This window comes from Pezoporus flaviventris, unplaced genomic scaffold, assembly GCF_033815535.1.
Source record: "Pezoporus flaviventris isolate CSIRO_AGI_PZ_B2104156 unplaced genomic scaffold, CSIRO_AGI_Pfla_v1 ptg000029l, whole genome shotgun sequence".
NCBI lineage: Eukaryota > Metazoa > Chordata > Aves > Psittaciformes > Psittacidae > Pezoporus > Pezoporus flaviventris.
The window spans coordinates 2,326,110-2,347,535 of NW_026892577.1; the positions used below are offsets into that span (position 1 = coordinate 2,326,110).

The 21,426-nt window shown below is 42.7% G+C and overlaps 1 protein-coding gene across 2 annotated transcripts in view; it reads right to left on the reverse strand.

Moving 5' to 3' along the window:
• GRK5 (G protein-coupled receptor kinase 5) overlaps positions 1 to 21,426 on the reverse strand; it is a 161,826-nt gene that overhangs the window by 22,876 nt on the left and 117,524 nt on the right. Inside the window, exons 5-6 of one of the 2 annotated variants that reach the window (XM_061458614.1) lie at positions 5,332 to 5,432; positions 2,612 to 2,704 (exon numbers count right to left, since the gene is read on the reverse strand). In XM_061458614.1, coding sequence (XP_061314598.1) covers positions 2,612 to 2,704; positions 5,332 to 5,432 — 194 coding nt within the window. Of the gene's footprint in view, positions 1 to 2,611; positions 2,709 to 5,331; positions 5,433 to 21,426 lie in introns of those variants that run through there. The other variant, XM_061458615.1, reaches the window with a different exon arrangement.

Below are 21,426 nucleotides of genomic sequence, written 5' to 3' on the forward strand. Positions count from 1 at the left end.
GAACCTTAGAATGGTTTGGGTTTGAAGGGACCTTAAAGCTCATCCAGTTCCAACCCCCTGCCATGGGCAGGGGCACCTTCTGCTAGAGCAGGTTGCTCCAAGCCCCATCTGACCTGGCCTTGAACACTTCTAGGGATGGAGAAAAAGAGATCCAGAATTCAATCCACCAGAAAAGATTTCTGATGTCTTGACCTTAAAGAAAACAGGAAAATTATGTGAAACAAGGAAAGCAACAATCCCAGGCACCAGAGAGGTGGGCTTAGGTGCCATTCGCAGGAGGGGAGAGCAGGAAGCCAAGCTCCAAGCCAGTCCTTCCCTGCCTGGGATACCTGCCTCCTGGTAGAGCACCATGGGTGAGAAGGGAGGAAAAGCATCTCTTTCCTTTAAAGGGACAAAATAAGGGTTAAATAAGTCTTTTCTTCTGAGGGCAGAGGGCTCCCTAACATTCATTGGACATGAACTATACAACCTAACAAGGTTCCCACAAAATCCTGCCTTACCAAAATGGCTCCAGCCCTACACTAACTTACCCTTTGTTACCATAAAAGCTTTATAATGTGACAGAAGAAGAACCCCACCATTCCACCACTGAAGCCTTACAATTACGTTAGTGGTTGATACGGATATCCCTACCAGCTCTGGTTCCCTCTGGCGGGCAGCCAGCCGGCAGAGGGAGCACAATAATGTGGCTGTTCCCATAACAGCGGTGATGAGTTTGATGACAATGAGGAATAAATGCTAAAGTGAATCGTTTCATTTATGCTCATTATTGTTTTTAAAAGTAGGGGAAGAAAAACACGCAGAAGGCCAAAACTAGAAGAGAGAGAGATGCTATTTTCAGGCTTCTGTGAGGATCCTGCAAATGCTGTTGGGGTTAAAAGCAACAATTAGCAGTGATAACTACATGCTCAGCAATGTCTCTGGAATAAATGGACTGTATGACTCCTCCATTGGAGCCAGCAGGCTGTCAGAAGGAGCTACTAACAGCTCTTTGCTAATCCTAGAAACAGTTCTCCCAGCTTCTTAAGCCAGGCATATCCGATAGCTTGTCACACTTGTTGGGGGAATGGAAAAAGTAATAATCCTCAAAGCATTTCAGAAAATTCCTTATCCCAAATGTGAAAGTAGATAGGAAATAGCCTGGCTAGGGATGAATCATCTGATGTTTTTGTAATTGAAATGGGAGAGTGAATGCTGGATTCAGTAAAGATGGCATGTGGAGCACGTCTTGGCATGAAACGGCTCTCCCCTCTGCCCACCGCTTCCCTTTCCCTCTTGTGCAGCAGCTTTGCAGCTTTCCAGGGAGAGGAACTGGCACAGCTCCTTTGATCTCCGAGGCACCACGCTGATACACACCACTCACGGATCTGGCCCTAACTCATCTGCCATAATTAATTCCATTTGTGGAACCTGGGGCTTCTCTCAACCCAAGGTCACTGCTACCCAGCAGTGCATGTCTGCTACAGCCCTCCCAACAAGGAGCAGGCAAAGGCCCCTTTCCTTGCAAATTAACACCCACTAAGGCTGCCTGGTTATTAAATGTGCTCAGAAATGTCTAGCCAATAAATACGGTGTGAGGACCTATATGATGCATTTTTGTCTGTTTACAGTGATTTAATAATAATGATAAGTAGTCCAAGCAAATAAGTCACCATATTCAGAGCACAGCTAAACAGAAAGCCAACTGAAGTTGCTGAATGTACTTTAATCTTGCTGTGCCTAATGTAGCTGATAGCATTAAAATGGGCAAACACTTGAGCTTTAGAAGCCAAAACTGCCCCCCTTGAGTTTTGGGGTAGGTTTCTGGCTTGTTCTTTGCTTCCCTAGTGAGCAGCATCTGTTTCAGTCTTGCCTGGGCACAGTGTTTGCAAATGCAAAAGCCAGAGACTGGATGTGTATCTTAAGTTTAGCATTACAGATGCACAAGGGATAGGTTATAAAAAATGTGTAATGTGTCCTTCAATCTGCGCCATAAGTAGCTCATGGTGACAGGACCTACAGAGAAATTGGCCACAGCCATTTCTCAGATCACAGGCTTCCTTAAAGAGAGAAGGGAGAGGCTGAAGAGCATTTCTGGGTCTAGGCACACTCATATCCCTGGCACCGATCATGCTCATTGGATGGTCACAGCTGGAGACTCAGCTCACGGTTAAATTGAGTCTAACACCAACATAACCATGACTTTCTTACATGACATCTTCCTGTGGCTAAAGCCATTATCTCTTCTTGAACCTTCTAACAATGAACACTTAAAACCAAATGCTAAAATTAGGAAAGCCTTCCTGGAACTCTCTGGGAAAGCTTCCCTGGAGTATAGCTCAGGAAAATGGTGAATGAGTCTTGACAGACCATCCTGAAGGATAACAGTGAAAAGAGGGAGAGAATTGCTTCAAAAGAGGGCCATAAATGGCAAACATTAGGATGAGGCATAGGCAACGCTGAAGAAAGGCCAAACTGTCTTTACCTTGAAGGCAAAGGGAGCAAACATACTATCTCAGCTGTCAGATTTTGAGCATGTTCTATGTGCTTTGCATGGAAAGTGAAAACAAACCTTTTGTATTCATTTTTTATAGGACAAAAAAAAAAAACCCAAACAACTTGTGACACCTACCTTTCCAACCACTTCCACTGGAGAAACCTGTCGAAGTACATGCTGTTCAGGTACTCTTGGAATGGTTCCCCACTGAGGTGGTCAAGGACAGATCTATCTCAGATGAAAAGGATATATAAGCATTTTATAATCCTGAACTTGGAGCAAAAGAGAAACAAAACAAGAGGAGAAAATCCAGACTTCTTGTATGGTGTGATCATTCTCTTTTATTTTGTACTTTATTTTACCCATGGTTTCAATCTAGGAACAAAGTGATATGTTAGACGTATTTCAGAACAGAAGGTCTTATACAAGCTGAATAGTAATATGCACTGGTTATGCTTGCTGAAAATTAACAGGGCATCTCCCACTGGCTTCAATGGACGTTCACAAAGACTGTTACTCACTAGACAACAAATTTATTTGCTTTTGTTAGTAACTGAACACAACACCCTCAGGAACTGAGCTCCTAAACTTTAGGGGATGTTTGTATCTGGATCGAAGATTTCTGTCTAAAGCCCATTTCTGTCAAAGAACGACCATAGAGGTATTATTTTGAGCAAAAAAATAATCAATGTCAATTCCTTCTATACAGTAACTGTCATTAAAATCAAGGGGCTTTGCCTAACAGCTGTGTGCTTTGTAGAGTAAAACAGAGGAAAGTCTGAACAGGGATGTGGATTTGCTTCTGGATCAAGAAAAGAATTCTTGGGCTCATGTAGTAGATGCAAAGTCTTTTGCATAATCAAAAGAAGGAAGGAATAGAAAGATCAGCCTGCAAATGCGAGAAAGAAGTATGTTGCTTGTGACAGTCAACAAGCAGCCAGAGACCAACAGACATCCCATAAGAAAGGCCAAGGGTTCAGAGCTAAGAAAAGATGGGTTGAGCTGAGAGAGCTGCCTGAGATGAAGGTGGTCACATCGATTAAGAAGGGGTTGTTCACCTGCTGGTTTGGGTTCTTGCCTTGCTTACTGGGGCTACTGCTTCCACCTCTGCTGGCAGCATTGGTGGGGACTAAACTTGGCTCTGGGTGTATGTCTGTCTTTGGGTATACAGACACTTTTCTCTCTGTATCTAAGGCTATACACACACAGCTCCAGATTTTACTGGAGGAGGTTTGAAATCCTCTCTGAAGGACCAGTCTGGTTTGGGAATGGGTGATCTATGTCTTACCCTGGGGTAGTTCTAGACCTCCTCAAACAATTTGCCATGAATAAGATAAACATGGGAAATTGGAGAGGGGCAGGAGCAGGCAGCCAAAATATTAAAGGTCAAAGCAGAAATTAGAGCTTATACATGCATACCTCCAGCAGACTGATCTTATCTATGAAGATGTGTCTGAAACTCTTCCCCATTCCTGCTCCTACAGGATAGCAAGCTTCATATTTGTATGTATGCCTCCCTTTCTTGGTCTGTGAACTCTTCCAAAATTAACATTATTCAGTGCATTTAGTAAATACCAACAGCAAGTTTTTAAAGCTTCCTTTTGACCCCGTTTCAGTCCATGTGAAATGCCCAGCATATTTATTAACAAGGTCTCAAACCTGGCTCATTTATCTGCTTGAGCTGAGAGGAAGGAATGGCTGTTGGTGAATACGAGCCTGAATTAAGTGGTGTCCAATGCTAGCCTATTCCATTCAGTTAATTAAAAGCTGTGCGCATTTCACAGAACAATAGCTGCCTTTCAGCAGTTGTTTGCTTTTTAGTTCCCCTCTTTGGCAACAACAAAGTGCATTTTAGAGGGAACTGTCAGCTTTCAAACCGATTTGAGAACTGGAAACAGGCATCAGGGGGGTTTGTGTTGAGCACAGCTCTGCCTTTGTCATTGGGACTGGCACACACAACTGGTGCGAGTTACAGGAGCATCTCTACACGACACCAGGCCAAGGCAAGGAAACTGGCTGTGTTAGAAGAGAAGGCCAGAAATAACCCACATCTACCAACGCAAAGCATAACTGGAACCCGAAAAGGTCAATGAAATGAGTCAAAACAATGAATGACAGTGGAGCGAATTTTACAAATCCCCATTACATCATCCAGGGAAAACAAACGGTGCTCAGCCAGAAACCACACGGGCCAGCGTGCGATGATCCCTCCTTTTCATATTTTCACTCGTTTATGATCTACTGGCGTGAACAGCCTCGGGTCAGTGTTCGCAAATGCAAAGTGCATACCTGGAGCTTTAGCGCATAACAGCGCAAATCGCCTCGCCGCTACAAAACCTGATAAGCCTTTTCCCAGACAAAGGATGAAATAATGCACGCTCGTTTTGAACGCCACAGGCAGACAGAAAGCATTCAAAAAAGCCCCATTCTCCTGGTGAAGATTTGCTGGAAAAGCCATGCGGAGCAAGTTTGCACATTCCTCTGTCTAAATGGGCTGTATAGCCACTTAATTTTTATTCACTTTGAAACAGAGATGTTTTCTTTGGATGCATTATCATTGTAGCTCTTTTCACACAGCATGAAATCCACGGCTGGTTTATTTGGCTAGAACACTCCGTCAAATACCTGAAACACTAAGTGCCTGTGTGTAGTGTATATAATGGCATGGAAATATTTATTGCATTTTGCTCAGATGAAATGACTTCACCGCTTGTCAGCTCTGCCTCTAGGATTATGAACATAAGATGAAGATACTTGCTTCAGGTTCAAGTGGAAATGTCTCTCTTTTACCTGACACATTCCTTACACACTGCTGGCTGCGGCTCTGAGATCTCTGGGTATCGAGTTATACTTACTTTGTACAGTGAGAGAATAGCTCTTTGCAGGGGCTGTTTTCGAGTTTCTCCTCTGTCTGTTGGATAAGATCTTGACTGACTTCAGGAACGCAGGCTGGAGACTGGGGGGGGAGAAGAGAGGGGTGCGTTATCTCTGTGATGAGGTGCAGATTCTCCTCTCTTAACATGTAAAAGACACATTCATTATTTATGCCCTGAACTGCTTCCATTCAATTCCAGCGGTTGTGTAAAAGCAAAGGAGCTTTACGTCAAACAGCAGTAAAATCGGATACCGTGGTAACTCGCTCTACATTCCACTCTATCCTCACATCGCTTTTCTGCCTTCTCCTGTACCTTCACCTCCTTGCCCAGCCTCATGAATATGCAGGGCACACTCCTTGCCAATTCTTTGAACTGCTCCCTTGCATCCCATGAAAAATGTGCTGGCCTGAGCTTTGCACAGGCCATTCTTAAACAAGAGATTTTGCCCAGTGTTTTCTCTTCACTGATGATTCATTGTGCTGTCTGAAAAAATCCATCTTTTTTTTTTAACCAGCAAAGGAAAACAAGAGCAGGGCATTGGTACTGATGGATTGCTATATAAATAATACAGGAAGATGCCCACAAAACTGTCTGGACACCTTAATTCATTATTAGAAGGACAAAAAATGATCCAGAAGTTTTAAAGTAATCATTTCAAAAAGGAACTCTGCCAACCAGGCACATAAACCCTTTTCATCCTCTCTTCCCTTTAGAGAGAATGGACATTCAGCCTCCTCAAAAAGCCCTTACCAAAGAGAGTTCTTTTGCAGCACGCCTTGATGGTTAACTTGTTTAGGGCCTTTGGGACTAATTACCTATCAAGACAGTTTTTAGGCAGTCCACATTCTTATTCATTGACAGTATACTCTGCTTATATAAAAAAGTGTATATGTGTGTGTGTACTTATTTATAGGCATTTCTCCTATTGACATGAAAGCCCCTTTACATAACCAATTGGTTTGGGGTATTTTAACAAATCCAGCCTTAGCTGACAAAATCCTCTTTCCTTGCAGAAGCCTTACACTCGGTAAGGTTCTCCATCCATGGCCATGACCACCAGATGTGCTGAGGGGGTGGGTGACAGAGCGTCATCCTGGCCAGATGTTCTTATTAACTCATCCTTAGCTGGGGATATCTTGGCAAACATTAAAATGCACTGCAGGCAGAGTTCAAGAACACTGGGAATGAGGAGAGAGAAAGGGGCAGAGGCAGAGGCAGAGCCAGAGAAAATCTCCAGCATAGTGAAAGCTGAATTAAGTCTTCTATTGTTTCCTTGAAATGTGAATGTGATCCTGATTGTGACATGGAAAAGTAAGTTTGTTCCATGGCTTACAGAACTGTCTGTGCATGCTGTGTAGTGCAGCCTCACTGTTCAACCTCCACAGACGATTTGCAGAACATGTGGGTACCTTTGGCCTTGCTGAAATATATTGTCGCTTCCTCCATATATTCCTCTATTTCCTCAGCAAAAGACAGCAAGACATCCACTTTTAATTGCAGACAGAATATATTGCTAATAAATAAGAAGTTTCAGTTTCTTTAGAGGTAGATAAGCTCAGACATTATCATAGAATCACAGAATCATCATGGTTTGTGTTGGAAGGCGCCTTAAAGACCATTCAGTTCCAATCCCCTGCCACGGGCAGGGACACGTTCTACTAGAGCAGCTTGCTCCATGCCCCATCCAACCTGGCCTTGAACACTGCCAAGGATGGGGCAGCCACAGCTTCTTTGGCAATGTGTGTCAGTGCATCAGCACCCTCACAGGGAAGAACTTTCTTGCACCTAATCTAAATCTCCCCTCTGGAAGGTTAAAGCCATTCCCCTTGTCCTATCCCTGTGCACCCTCCTCTCGAAGATGAAGAGACTGAGCTTGTTTGGCCACTGGGGTGGACATGAACTGGGAACTGTAGAACAAGTCCCAGTAATTTAGACAACTTACAGAAATTCCTAACTGCAGATGCCCATTACTAAGTCTCAGTTTTAGTTCCAGACAGTAAGTAGAGGCAAGAGCGAAGCAGTGAAATAACTAGGGAAAAAAATCCTGTTTACAGTGCTATAGCTGCTGCATGGAAATAACTGGGGAAAAAAGAAGAAACAGATAAAAAAAAGGCTTTTAAAGGACTATTCAGATTGGAACTAAAGCCTAATGATTAGCGATATGTCAATTGATTTAGGCTGGGAACCATCTGAATTAATACCTGTACTTTCTAGTGGGTTGTGTGGACAAGCTCATTGGCAGCCCAAAGCTTGTATGTGGCTGTGTGAGTCCACTGCTCGGAGCCCTTGTCATCTTCAACATCTGACACAGGGTACAGAAACACCACTGAACTCCAGAGTCTTTGTACTGCTGTGAATCAGGAGTGTCTTCTGATGTGAATAGAGTTGCATGAGTAGAATTAATACTCTAATTGATGTTATGACTAATTAAATCTAGAACTTGTTCTACATTTATAGGCCAGAATTTGGATCCAAAAGCTAAGTTCTAAACCCCATAATTAGTCATTTATACCAAGTGACCTGATTCTTAGTCATGCCAGGCAACTTCATTTCTCACTGGGAATTCATTTCCCGATGGGAGATAAGTTGCTTTATGTGTTGAAGATCATGCTCAGGCTGCATTATTGGTAATAATTCCATCAAATGTTGTCTGAGATCAAAGTACATTTAAAAAAAAAACAACTTATAAGCATAAGCTAACTTTTTTCCTAAAGAAGAAAACAAATTCTTTAAGGGAAAAGGGAGAAGAATGAGTAAAAGAAATGGTAAAACGATATGGGAAGTATTTAAAAATGGCACGAACTGTGATTCCTTTCTCCCAGTTCATGGGAGATACAGTCACCACTTGGTTTTTCCAAACCACTCACAGCTGACCTTTGAATCTCTGCTTCCTTTGAACAAACCGAGAGCAAGCTAACAATATCAAGGTAGGTAAAAACATAAATACACTGAGCTCCTCTACATGGACTAGGGCCTTTAGTCCCTTACACGGAATAAAGTGCAAACGCTTTATTAGAGCACTTCATTTTCTATAACAAAACCCCACTTTTTCCACAGGCTCATCATTTCCAAAGGTTTTGTAGGCCCTGCAAAACATTTGGTGCCTTTACGCAGCCCTTTATGGTGTTCAGGGCCGAGCAGTTGCACCATATGTAATGGAAGAGCATGCCCAACACTTTCCAGCTCTGTGTGCAGTACTAGGAAGCATTTGTATGATCCTTCCCGAGATTTTCCTTGAGACTTCATAGTTCCCACTGCTCCCAGTAAATAACCATGACTGCCATTTTCCCTGCCTCACTCCTGTGCATACCTGTAGCCTTCAAACAAAGCCAGGAACAATTAGAAGCCAAAACCCAACCTCGCCAACCTACTTTTGCTCCCCTGGAGAACAATTAGGTAGCACAAGTTATGAGTGAAAGAGAGCATTTGGATCCCAAGAGGGAAAGCTTCCAAAGGTAACGCTTTGGCCAGTTACAGAAGAGAAAGTTGCCTCTTCCCTGGAGAGATGCAAAAGATTTCTGCAGCCCTGAAGCAATGGTTATTAACACTGTTCTCCTGCTGCATGATGGGTAATGGCTGTAAAAGCAAATTCAGCTTTTACAGGGGAACAGAGACACCTTTTCCAACATATTAAATGTCCTGTGGCAGCAGGAGAGCCATACTCCATGGTTAAGACCATTACATCTGAGCGCGTGACAAAGAATATTCTGCTAACTCTTCAGAAACACCTGCAGAAGCCTGTTATGTTTCTTGTATACTTAAATAAGTACAGTCCTCTGTTTCCCTTAATGGCTATTCTGTTTCCTGAAGACAAAGAAAGTGATTCTTGAGCTCACTTACAATAATGTAAACCGGAAACGATGCCAGGCAAGTCAACAGGATAACACTAAGGTAAAGCTGATGGAACCGAAACCAGATTTGTGTCCCAAGATTCTGGCAGTGAAAGAAGTGCTTAAATTGATCCAACACAAAAATTTATCTCCTCGCATTATCCTTTTCAACCAGACAGTCCAAAAGTCTAAATTACTTTCACGAGGTTTTAATCAAAATCTCCTGTTTCCTATATCTTATTTATGGCCAGAAACTGAAAACCTTCATATAAATATTCTGCTGGCAAAGCAAGATCTCAGTTTTATGATGCCCTCTTGCTTAATATTTACGAAAAGAATGCAACTAGGACTTGGATTAGTGATCATCTGAGAAACAAGAAATGGATATTCAGTTACTTTTGAGTGCCACTGACACGGTCTGAAGAAAACGTTTCCAACTGTTAATTTGGGGTTTTTCTAATTTAAAAGACAAGAGATCCTCCCAGCTCCTCTCCCATTTCAGTAAATGGCATGAAAACAGCTGAGATGTCACACACTTGATCAAGGTTAGTTATGTTGTGTCCACAGAAATTTGGAGATCATGGTTCCTTCCACATTAAGCCTCCGAGCCTGCAAGATACTTTCCACATTTTGCTGAGAGGTTGATTGCAGCTTCTCCCCCTTCTTCCCCTGCTCACTAGGATGCAACCACTGACAAACAGCATGGTGGCTAGGTTTGAAGTGGGATGCAATACTATCCATAAATACCAGGTTCTTAGTGGAAGCTGAGTACATCGTAAGCCAAATGCAAGCTGGTCTTTCCACAGCTCTTCCTGACAGCCTGAGTGCCAGGAGACCCCTGCCAGCTGTGTCCATGCCACATCTGGTACTGCCCATGTCCCCGTACTCAGCACCTCACTGGAGTACTCAAAAGAAGCAAAATCTGACTCAGGTGAAAGCTCCCATGCCGTGTAACTCCCCATTATCTGTTATTCTCAATGTCGTGTTGCATCACTATACTTTAAAGTGGAAACTCCCCTTTGTTGAGAGCGCTGTAAGTTTTGCTACAGGCTACTTCACTCAGCCCTTCAGGACACAGTATTTGTTGGCCTTCACTGGACAGGACAGCAAGCAAATAAGCCTTCTCATAAAATTGTTTCTACACATTTGCCATGGTACTTATATTTATCTAGTAGTGTTCAAAACGTACAACTGTGGTTGAGATGTAGTGTGCTATAGGTGTTGCGTCTGAGCCTATGGAAATGCAAGCTGGCAGCCAGCTAGCAGAGAATTGCAACTTCAGTGAGCAAAAGCATTTTCCTGACAACCCAAGAGCTGGGGCCATCCATTCTGAAACTGGGGTGGGGTGAGTAGCAGATGTTTCTGTGTAACCAACTCCAACCACTTCTGATAGCCTTAGAGAACCCAGAGGAGATGCGCACACAACACCGACCTGCATGAGCAGAGCTGGATTATTGTGCACAACACTGCTTTTTCCATGGGAAAAGTGCCCAGATTACAAAGGGAACTGAGCGGGATGTGTTGAGACTCCAGACAGATACACATGTCAACTTGGGGTCACCACTGTTTGAGAAAGCTGCACAGAGCTCATGAGAGCACCAAGGAGCTGAAGGGTTGAGAAACATGCTTGGGGGAAAAGAAATGCCAAAGGGGAATGTTGAGGTACTAGATTTGTTTAGTCTGGAAAAGTAGGAGTGAAACACTGTAAAGCTCCTTTAATATAGGAATGTTTTAATAAAGAGGGCAGGGATCAATTATCCTGCATGTTCTGCTCTGCACTGGGGGAATGATATGAAAGAATCCACTTAATTGGATATGAAAGCTTTTTTTTCCCTAACTTTTCACACATGAAGCACAAGAACAGGCATATGAATATTGTGGAATCTCTTCTCAGAGGTCTGAAAGGCCTCTGAGGTCAGACAGACATCTGTTGGTGATCGCAGTATATTTGATCTCTGTTCAGTGCAAGAGGCTTTTGAGCCCTCTCCCAGTCCTTTGTACCACTGATTTCGCAAAACACTGGACCCTGTAAAACAAAGGCACAAGGCATGGCTCTGAGAGCAGATGAGGAAGGGAGCTGGTATGCTGAGCGCTCACCAAAGGAAACCTGGAGCTCTGGGCAAAGGAATGAGTATCATCCTTGCAAATGAACAGTCCCGCGTCAAAGACGCTTGTCTCAAACATCGTTGTTTCCTACAAGAAAAGAAATAGCTTGCAGAACCCTGATCTTGAGATCAGAGAAAGGGATAGCATTGACTTCAGTCAGACTGACTCTGCAAGAAACAGAGTGAGCCCATAGTCCGGAGGTAATTCTTTACCCTTACACTGTGCCTTTCATCTAAGAACCTCAAAATATTAAGGCTTCATTGCATGATTAAGTCTTCATGAGCTAGGTGGCAATCTCATGATATTTTATAGAACAGTGAACAGGGAGATTAAGAGTTGCATTTTGCAGAAGAGTTGATCATCATCTGTTACTGAAATAAAGAAGTCTCACCGAGATAAATGGAAGCTAGAGGTGCTCAGATTCCTCAAATCAGTCTATTTATAACTCGCAATTAGCGAATAAGGAATGGAAACCTAAGAATGCAGGCTTTCATTTTATGCCAGCACTTGTCAGTGGATGTAAGTCATCACAGCATCTTAAAGCACGACTCTTCATCACTAGAAATATTACATGAACCAGAAAGATACCACACTCTTTAGACGGAATAGACTTCATGCAAACTTTTTGTTGTAAACACAACTGCTTTCCTGGCGAGCTTCAGAGAGATTCAAACACAATGAGCTATTTTAAAAGTTACTTGCATGAAACAAATAATGTGCAGCATATGTTATGTCTCAGGTTATGAAAACATTCCACAACAAACTAGCTTAAAACAATTAGAAGTGTTTCAGTCAATGCACAAAAGTTCAAGCCATAACTTTTCCTGAGCTGCCTCTGATTCCAAGCACTTCTGTCTTGATGATATGTGTGCTTTCGGATGTTGACAGCAATTTTCCAGATATAATCTACTTACAAACCTCCACACAGATCTGCTACCAGTAGAGACCTCAAAACTATGAAAGAAACAGGCTAAAGCGAGCCTGTTGGTGTGGGATGATGCATGGTGGGATGGGAAGAGTTCATACACACAAACCTGGAAATACTGGCTTCATCCAGCTGTTGTGTTGCTGCATTTGATTTGCACTCACCCGGCTGTGACCCAAGACCAGCAACGGAGAGCAATGGTTTGTGTCAAGGATGGGATGTCTGCCACATGCAATGCCATTTCTGCTGTTGCTTTTGCAGGGTCACATCATTCTCCAGATGTTTGTGGAAGGTTCAGCTAGCAGGGAGAGTAGTTACCGGGATAGGTAGCAATGATACGATCATCAGGGGTGACTGTCCTCAGTATTCTTTGAGGCAAACACTCACAAGGAGGTAAAAGGAGGACTGTAATGAGAGCAGTTACTAGAGGAGACTAGGTAGATGTAGGCAAGTCATGCTAGTAGGTGCAAACTTAGGCAAAGGCTAATTTATGCGCTCAGGTAATGCCTGTTTTCAATGGGGAAAGGTAATGGAAGGCAAAATAGAGGCCATGAAATTATGCCTCTTTGTGCCTCCAAGGCTGATCTGCTATTTGTGGCTAGAGATTCACCCCAAGAACTGGCCTGTGGTATCTCCACTGGGGTCTGCTTGCTGTCCTCAGAGCAGGAACATGCCAGTGCAAGGCACAGCCTGGGCTCTTCTTGCCCCACCACAGGGATCTGTCTGGAGCCACTTTGGGTGACTCTGATATTTCCCCACCTCCTAGCATTGGGAAGGGGCAGACCCATGGAAGCTGAGATTCACTCTGAGCTGCAGCCTGGGAAGTACTGACCATGCAGCTGGTGACTGATGGAAGGGAACTGAAAGGGGCTGATGGTGAGAATCATAGAATCATTCAGGCTGGAAAAGACCTCTAAGATCATTGAGTCCAACCAAAAAGCACAGAGGAAAGCAATGGAGGAAGAGATAGAGTGTTTTGGTGGCACTTTGATTTTGTGAAGCCTGGGTTAGGCATGTGTTTCAACCTGGTGAGGGAAAGGTTCCCAGCACTGTCACAACACGTGCATTCTCCTGACACTTTTTGTTGTCATGCACAAAAATACTGGAACATTCTTTTTTCTTGCCCTGTGTCTGATCTTATCTGTCCAGTTCTAGCTGTATACGTAGTAAACAGCCAATTCTACGCCAGGAGCAGCTGCAACACTTTAAGCAATCAACTTCTGCATTTTCTTCTTATTTTTTTTCCTACCACAAAGTCATCTGGGTCTATATGAGGCAAACCAGCAAAGCAGAAGGGTTCAGAATTCCAGGATATTTGCTTTGAGATGACAGATGTAGGAATTGGCAGTGAGGTGGACAGGGAGCATGGAAAACAGCTGTGTTATAAATAGTAATTTATCTATTACTACAGTGTGTAGACATTATACCTGAGATTGGGGGCCCGTAATGCAGGGCACTACACACACAGGTCATGCAAGCTAAAGCTTCCAAAGCAAACCAGTCTCACTGGGAATGGGAACAGTGGCCAAAGACATGAAATACCTCACCCAGGATTAGAGTGGGTCAATGACAGAGAAAACAATTGAACCCAATCCTGTTGGCTGATCAAATGGTGTTTTCAGTTTTGAGGGCAGGATCACTTGCTGGTAGCTAAATGAAGCAAATCAGCAGTGCCGACCAACTGTGGGGTTTGTTTTGTAGCTGCAAGCTGATCTGGAGTCATGATGAATCTGTTTTCCTTCATATTTCTACTGAACTATCAAAACATGTGTTGACACACAGAAAAATACATTGACTGAAGACAACAGAGCCCTCAGCTAACAGCTGAACATGTTCTTGTGCCTGGAGGGGTTGTATTAATCCAGCACAAAAGGCAACGCTAGTCACCTCAGTTCATTAACTCATTGACTGCAGTAGAGCTGATGTAGCTTCAGGCTGACTTGCTTGCTTTGGACATACTGGGCTGTCTTTTGGGCCTCAGCAAGCCCACTGGTAGGAAAAGGACAAGTTCTTCTCTAGGTTCCCAGCATTCTTCCTCTTTGGGGTACAAGTTGTAGTCTTGAACTATGCCCTTCCTTGGAGAAACATGGCAATCACTGAGGTTTCCTTTCTGACAAGTGCACGGGAAGTATATGAAGCATTTTTCTTGACTCTCCTGTTAACCAGCAACAGGGCCTGCTATCAAGCTGTACCTTGGTTTTCCTGTTCTCTTTTTGTAGCTGCTCCTTCCTAGAAACCGTATTTCTACTCCTGACAATGGCAAACAAGCAACTGCCATGCAAACGGTGTGAGTCTAAAGGTTTCCTACATAAAGCTCCAATCCAAAGTGTAATTTCTTTGGAATGTTAAATTATTTGATTCAGAGAAATTTTAGGTTGTAACCACAAGAAGAGTTTCAGAGCAACAAAGGAAGAGAAAACATTGCCTGCATCAAGAAGGAGAAATTCCTTCCTGGCTCCTATAGGTGTCCCGAAGAAATCTCAAACAATTCAAGCCCCATAGAAAGTAATTGTGAAATAACAAATTGTCCCTTGAGACAATATCTAGTTGTTTCATCAGCTTCCTTTGCAAGTCCAGTGAACCAGCTGCAGATTTTATACTCTTTAATTAAAGAGAAATGCTCACCGCAATTCCAACCAGCTATGGGGTTTTTGGTACAGCTTATTTTAAGCACCTGAACTGGTCACCATGGAAGATATGCTTTTGACTTCAATTAGCAAGAAAATGGGCCTCACAAGAAGTGCATGGCAAGATATCTTTCAGTATCTTTAAACCCTAGTCCTTCCCCACCCATACTTTTGAAGTAATTATTTGGAAATCAGTTTATAGAGGTTTCTTTAGCAAAGAAACAAGTTTTTCCTCCTCTCTGTAGACACATGGTTTATAAGTGTAGGGGTGCTCATAAACTGGCCAGCTGAAATTCTTTTGTATGAACTTACTTTAAAGTAGAGGAAGGGAAAGTGTATTTTACTTGTTGTTGCCTTTTTTCTGCTTTAAAAGCATTTTGCACACAGGTTAAAAGATAAAAACACAGATGAAATAACCTACACCATAGCTGTCAGCAGGATGAGGAGGGTAGTTTAAGAAACAGAACAAAAGGCAAATACTAACCAGGATTTTCTAGCTATCCAAAAGTTAGTCTACTCACACAGTCCTTGGAAATGTCATGTAACCTCTTTTCTTAGCAACCTAGCTGAGGCATTGCTACAGTGCATTACTACAGATGTTTGATAAAGTGTTTTGGGAAAAGAACAGTATTCTCACCATTAGTAGTAACAAAGATGACAGGACAATGTTGAAAGCTTCTGTTCTCAGATTTTTTTTTCTCTCGTCACATGTGCTTAATAGGTTTGGATAACATCCAGTGTCCAAGCCTTTTATCAGAACCTTTCTACCTTTTAATGTCCTCCTGCACTGATGGATAGCCTAAACATTAGCAAGCAACCTTATGTTGCAATACTCATAGCTTGGCTTCCTCTGGTAAACCAAATGTCATTTGTTCCATTAAAAAAATCCCTAAATCTATAAACACTCATTTACAACCTCAACGTTATTGAATGGCTTTCCTGTAGGACAACAAACAGATCCCTCATTGAATTCGCTCCTCTGAGACATTAGCCCGTAAGCATGAGTAACCCTTCCCTCGCGAGCGATTCTCGCACTGAAGCCCATGAGCTATTTGCTTTGCATGAAGGTAGCTCATGCATGAAAGCCAACTCAATGGCTGTGGTGCTATCAGTTGTAGAGGAGATTCTGCAGAATTTGCTTTTGTCTTTTTCCATTACCAGGCCAAAACACTTGAATGAAGAAACAAAAATCCAAGAGAGAGTTCGGGAAGGCCTGAAAAAGGATTAGGAAGTGAATTAAACAAACATCGGGCAGGAACCAGTGGCCCACTCAGAAAGACTGGAAACACCCACAAAAGCAAACAAAATCACTACCTAGCACTGCTGGAAACAGGGCATTCCCTAATCACCTTGTCCCATGATCCATTAATGATCATATGGTACCAGCCATCTGCAAAGAACTGAGAGGGAAGACATTTATTGTAGGAGATGACACACTGTTTGCAGTGGCATATTCAGCTCTTCCCCAGTTTTGCTTGCTGGACAAACAGCATCTGTGCCAGGATAATAAACTTGCTCTATGCGGGATTTTTGACTCAGGTCAGAGTCTGGCTTGATTAAAGAAGCAATAAATTAACACACAGTTTGAGGCTTGGCATGCAGGTTAAGAGAGTTTTGTTAAGTGTAGTTGCATTACTGGGAGAAAAAATATTAAACACGGATAGTTTGAAGTTCTGCATATCCACAACTTAAATATGCAGATTATTTTTAAACCCATTTGTCATTAAAAGAGTTAAAACCCCCCAATTTTATTTTCTTGTTTTTACACTGATCTAGTGATAATGATATTTTAGTGAACTGAAACATATTTGTCTTCAGTGAAATTTAAAACATTCCTTATGGTAATGCTGCGATTCCTGGTTCCAAGTTAAAATAACGCACTCTAACGTTACTAACTTAGTGATTCTGCTAGTTGCAGCCCCTCAGCCAAAGGTGTCAGCCTCAGGAATCTCATCTGAGTTTGCTTGGCCCATTCTCATGAGGCTGCTGAAGCAGCTGCTGAAGTCTATAGATGTTTTTCCACAATCCTAATTTCCTATTATGAGGGAAATAGATGAGAAAGAAGTTAAATTTAACTTCCATTTTCATCATGTGCCTTTTCATTCTCTTCTTTGTTGGGCTCAAGCACACAGTTGCCTGTTACTGCGTCTGAGTTTAACACAATGAATCCTGAGCTCACAGAGACATTTGTTGACTCATTACACTTTTAGCTTCACAATTCCCAAGCTGAACCAACCAGGGAGGTGGCTGCAAGTCCCAGTGGGTGGAAAGAAAGGCTGTGGAGGTCTGTTCAAAGGGCTCCCATACCACTACACAGAAACCTGTGTGGATGTGCCATGCAATGTAATTTAATGTATTCTACATTACACCTCGTGTGAAATTAATCTTGTTGCATTTTAATCATCTAAAAATCAAGACACTCAAAGTCTCCCTAAACTCCCTGTAGTCAGGGGGCAGAAAGAGGCACTTCACGTCTCCTATCCAGATACCTCCTTGTGTTTAGACGACCAAGGCTGCAATACATGTGTTGGGAGTGCAAAAGGCTGGACTCACCAGATGTCTGTTTTAATGTCATTCTGTTCAAATGCACAAAAGGCATCTCCTGCAGATTTCTGGATGTTCTGCAAGCCAGTGTTTCACACATCTGGAAAAGGCCAATTCCTTTTTTTCCCATGCGGGCAAACTTCTCCAGGCAGAAAAGACTGTTTCTGGGGAAGCTGAATGAACCTTAAAGGTTTAGAATTAACTTCCCTGGCCATTGCATAATCCATATGAACTGAGTATAAGTAATGAGGGGTATGCAGAGGAGATAGGCAAAAGATGACCCCTGAAAACAAGAGAAGGAAACTATAACGAGCATATTCATTAGCTGAGGGCAGACAAGTACATCCTTCCTGTACTTAGATAATCCTGAGCAGACGGCTCTTTATTTGCACAGTGTCCTCAGCCCTTTTGGGTGCCAGGCTAGGCTCAGAGAAGAGTCAGAGCAGCCTGGGGGGCCTGCCCTGCCTCAGCAGGCAGATGTGAGCCAGGTTTACATGTGTGGTTGACATCAATTAGCTGCAGCAAGCTTCCAAAGGGTCAAGTGAGAGTAATTCCAGCAAACACAGGAAAGTTAGACAGCTTTTGCCTGCTGACCAAGGCATCCCAGTGATTTTCCCAACCACAAATGACAAACAGTTAAGAAGCATGTGAACTTGGGAGTGTAACCTCTCCAAAACAGAGCTTCAACTAATAGCACTGCTTAGCATAAAACCAGTGTTGTTAATGACACCAGCCCAAACCTTCGATCAGTCTGAGCAAATGCACTGCAAACGCAGCCCTCCTTAAGTCTAAAGGCCAGGACACGGGATTGCCCAAGGACCTATGCTAGGACGGCATCACCAGGACAGAGCAGACTCTGCGTTGTTTCCATAGGCTCCCATGTAGTTTGGCACCATTGCAAGAGACAGGAATCCTCAGTAAGTGTTTAGTTAACTAACATTTGTATTGTAAACACTGGGGAAAGGATGAGGAAACAGGACTGGAGCAAACCGTGAGAAAATGCCGTTTAGCTCGAGACCACAGCAAAGGGACTCCTAATCAAGGCAACACTGTGATATTTCGGATTCCTCTGCCACACTATATTACAGCCTGGTCCCAGTGATGGAAGAATGCTTGTTAAAATAAATTCTGATTAGAAAGCATCAATTTGAGTAACAGGGTTGCCATTCTGCTGCTTTGTTATGTTCCCAGAATTGAACTTCGGAAAGATGAGCTTATGCAGCAAGTATGCTGAGAAGGTACTTTCCTGGACTAAGACATAGTGATCAGCAGAGATATTGATCGTGGTGTCTCTGGAACAACAAGAATTATGTATTGATTTCTCTGGAGACTGGATTATGTATCAATTATGCTAGCTGCAAAGCAGAGGCCTAAGTAATGCTATCATCTCTGGCTAAAATGGTGCCTGTAGAGTAGTGAAGTCAATAGAAAGAGGAGATGAGAAATCCATTGAGCCAAAGGGTAAAGTCCCAGGGCAGTTAATTAAATGGCAAAACTCTCCTCAGCTAAAGTAAAGCCAGGATTTCTATTTAAGTATTTAGCATCCTGAAAAGCCTCCTAATAGCAACCCAAAGGACACAGTGAATAACACTCTGAGCAAGTAAATAATTCTAGCCCATCCTATGTCCATGTAACACACTGTATTCACACAGGCACCTCATTCATTGCTTCCTTCAACTGGGTCATTAATTAAATGCATAGTGTTTAGAAAAATCTGAAAACTAGCTGTGGAGATAAGTCTTGGACCAAGCCTTGAGGGACCATCCCCTATAGCCAGTGAAAAGCGATATTGTGTTGGCCTTTTATCAGCAAGATAATAAGCTAAAGGGGGATGGAGATGACTCGCTGGATATAAGCGATAGAAGCTGAATTTGTAGGAGAAAGTAGCAATGTAGAAAACAGTCCCTGCAGGCTCACCTTCCAAAACACAAAGCCTTAAACTCCGCAGATTGCTTTACAGAAGCTTAATGTTTCTCTTTCAGAGCTTCCCTTACAGTGACATTCAGCTTTTATTTTGGCCGTTCCAAAACCTAATTATAACATGTTCCCTAGAAGTCATTTAGCAAACAGTTAGAGGAAGAGGTCTCAGCACTTGAATGCAGGATTCAGCCAGAATCATTAAGAAGTGATACATGAAACTTTCCTTATGGAATATGGAAGGTTTTAGTGATCAGCAAAGATGACTCACTTAGCGACATGAGTGCTGAAGTTTGCATCTATTTTGGTGATGAAAATAGGAAGGGGGAAAGAAATCTCAAAGAGAGAGCAACCAAAGGCAAAGATCCTCGGCGTCAAGATTAAAGCAGGGGTGTGCAAAAAGAAAACTGCTCTTTAAGAATGCACAGAGCTGAGAGGGTGTTCGTGAACAGGAGCCTCCGCTCAGCTGCCTGGCTTTGTCCATCACGAGGGCTCATATATCATTTTCATTTCATCTCACCCGTATTACATAGATGTTTTCTTCTCCAAAAAGAACTGATATGAGAGAAGAGCACATTTCAGCCACAGACAAGTGGAGGCCAGACCCTGCTGATCAGCCAGTGTCCCTTTCACAGGACTATCCCCTCCCTTCCTTATCCTATAATTGTTCATAAAAACAAAGACATGTTTTCACTTAGCAAAATACCCATTGCTAGCCTTGGACTGGAGTGAGGACGTTATTGCTGTGTCCAGCTAACCTCTTGCAGCACAGAAAGAAATTGCAAACGTGGCCTTTATTCTGTGCATTTCCTAGAGGAAAGGAGACTGAACAGGAACTCAGATAAGAAAACTAGTGCTGTTGCTGTGCTTCATATTCTGTGAAGTATATTAATGGGGATAACAATACACATTAGACATCCTATTCAGTAGTATTTTTAGTACCCTACTGAGTCGAAATATAAACTATAATGGCATATGGAGACTGTCTTAAGAGCCATTTCAAATCAATTTAGTTTTATGTAGCGTCTCTTGAAGTGTCTCAAGGTGATTTACACTGAAAAAGAAAATAGTGGGCTAGTGATTTACTAGAATAATGCATGGCAGCTGTCAGGCAGAAAGGCAAAAATGCTGCATGGAAATGCAAAACTCTGATTTAAAAGCAGTACAAAGGTAAACATATATCTCTGCTCTTCCAGGTACAAGAAGCAGCCATGCAATGAAGCCAGGCTGGGTTCAGTTTAACTCAACTGGTCAATGAAGCACTGAGAGCTTTTCCCTTTACAGACAGAACTGGAACCTAAACCTGAAACGTTCCCACTCAACTGTTGAGATTAGGAAAAGCCAGGAAAGAAATATTTGTGACCAATTCATTTTAGCAGTTTTACCATCATATTTCACAACCTCAGAAATTTTAGACTTCCTGTGGGTTGGACTTTTGCCCTGACAGGCTTATTAAGTCAAGAAGGCGGCTTTAAGTGCCTTTTTCATGGAAACTGTTAAAGCCTCTCTTGAAGAAGCAAGACTTGAGTCAAGAAACATTGACCTTGTCAGTGTGGCAACTATTGTGATGCTCCTGTTAAGCAAAAGCAGCTTGCAGGTGGAGTTTCCTTCAGATCACAGTACTCATTGCCTCATTGGGTCTCTTCCTCCTAATGGAGAAGTCCCTCTCACCAGTGCTTATCCCTACACAGTCCCTGAGGTGCAGTCAGCTCACAGTTGGAACTCCTCAGAGAAGCAGGATAATAATTACTCAGAGTGTGTTTCAAGGATGGGGGGGGTCTTCAGCTACAGGACACCTCTTCCAAGGGTTTTCACTCTTTTGCTCATCATCCAAAGTGAAGCTGCTAAGGAAACCATGAAAATGCTTGTATTTTGGTATCCTCAGTGTGAAAATTACACGTATTCCTTACATTTTCCTTCTATAAAATAATTTAGAATGGCCTGTTGGGTATGAATGCTTCAACAAACTTTGGGCAAGAGAGAGGGAATAATAGTGTCTTCCTAGGTGAGGACCTGAGTACATAGACCCATAGAACAGTTGGGAGGGACCTTTAAAGATCATCTGGTCCAACCTTTCATGGGAAAGGGAGCCTAGATGATATTATCCGGCACCTCATCCAATAAC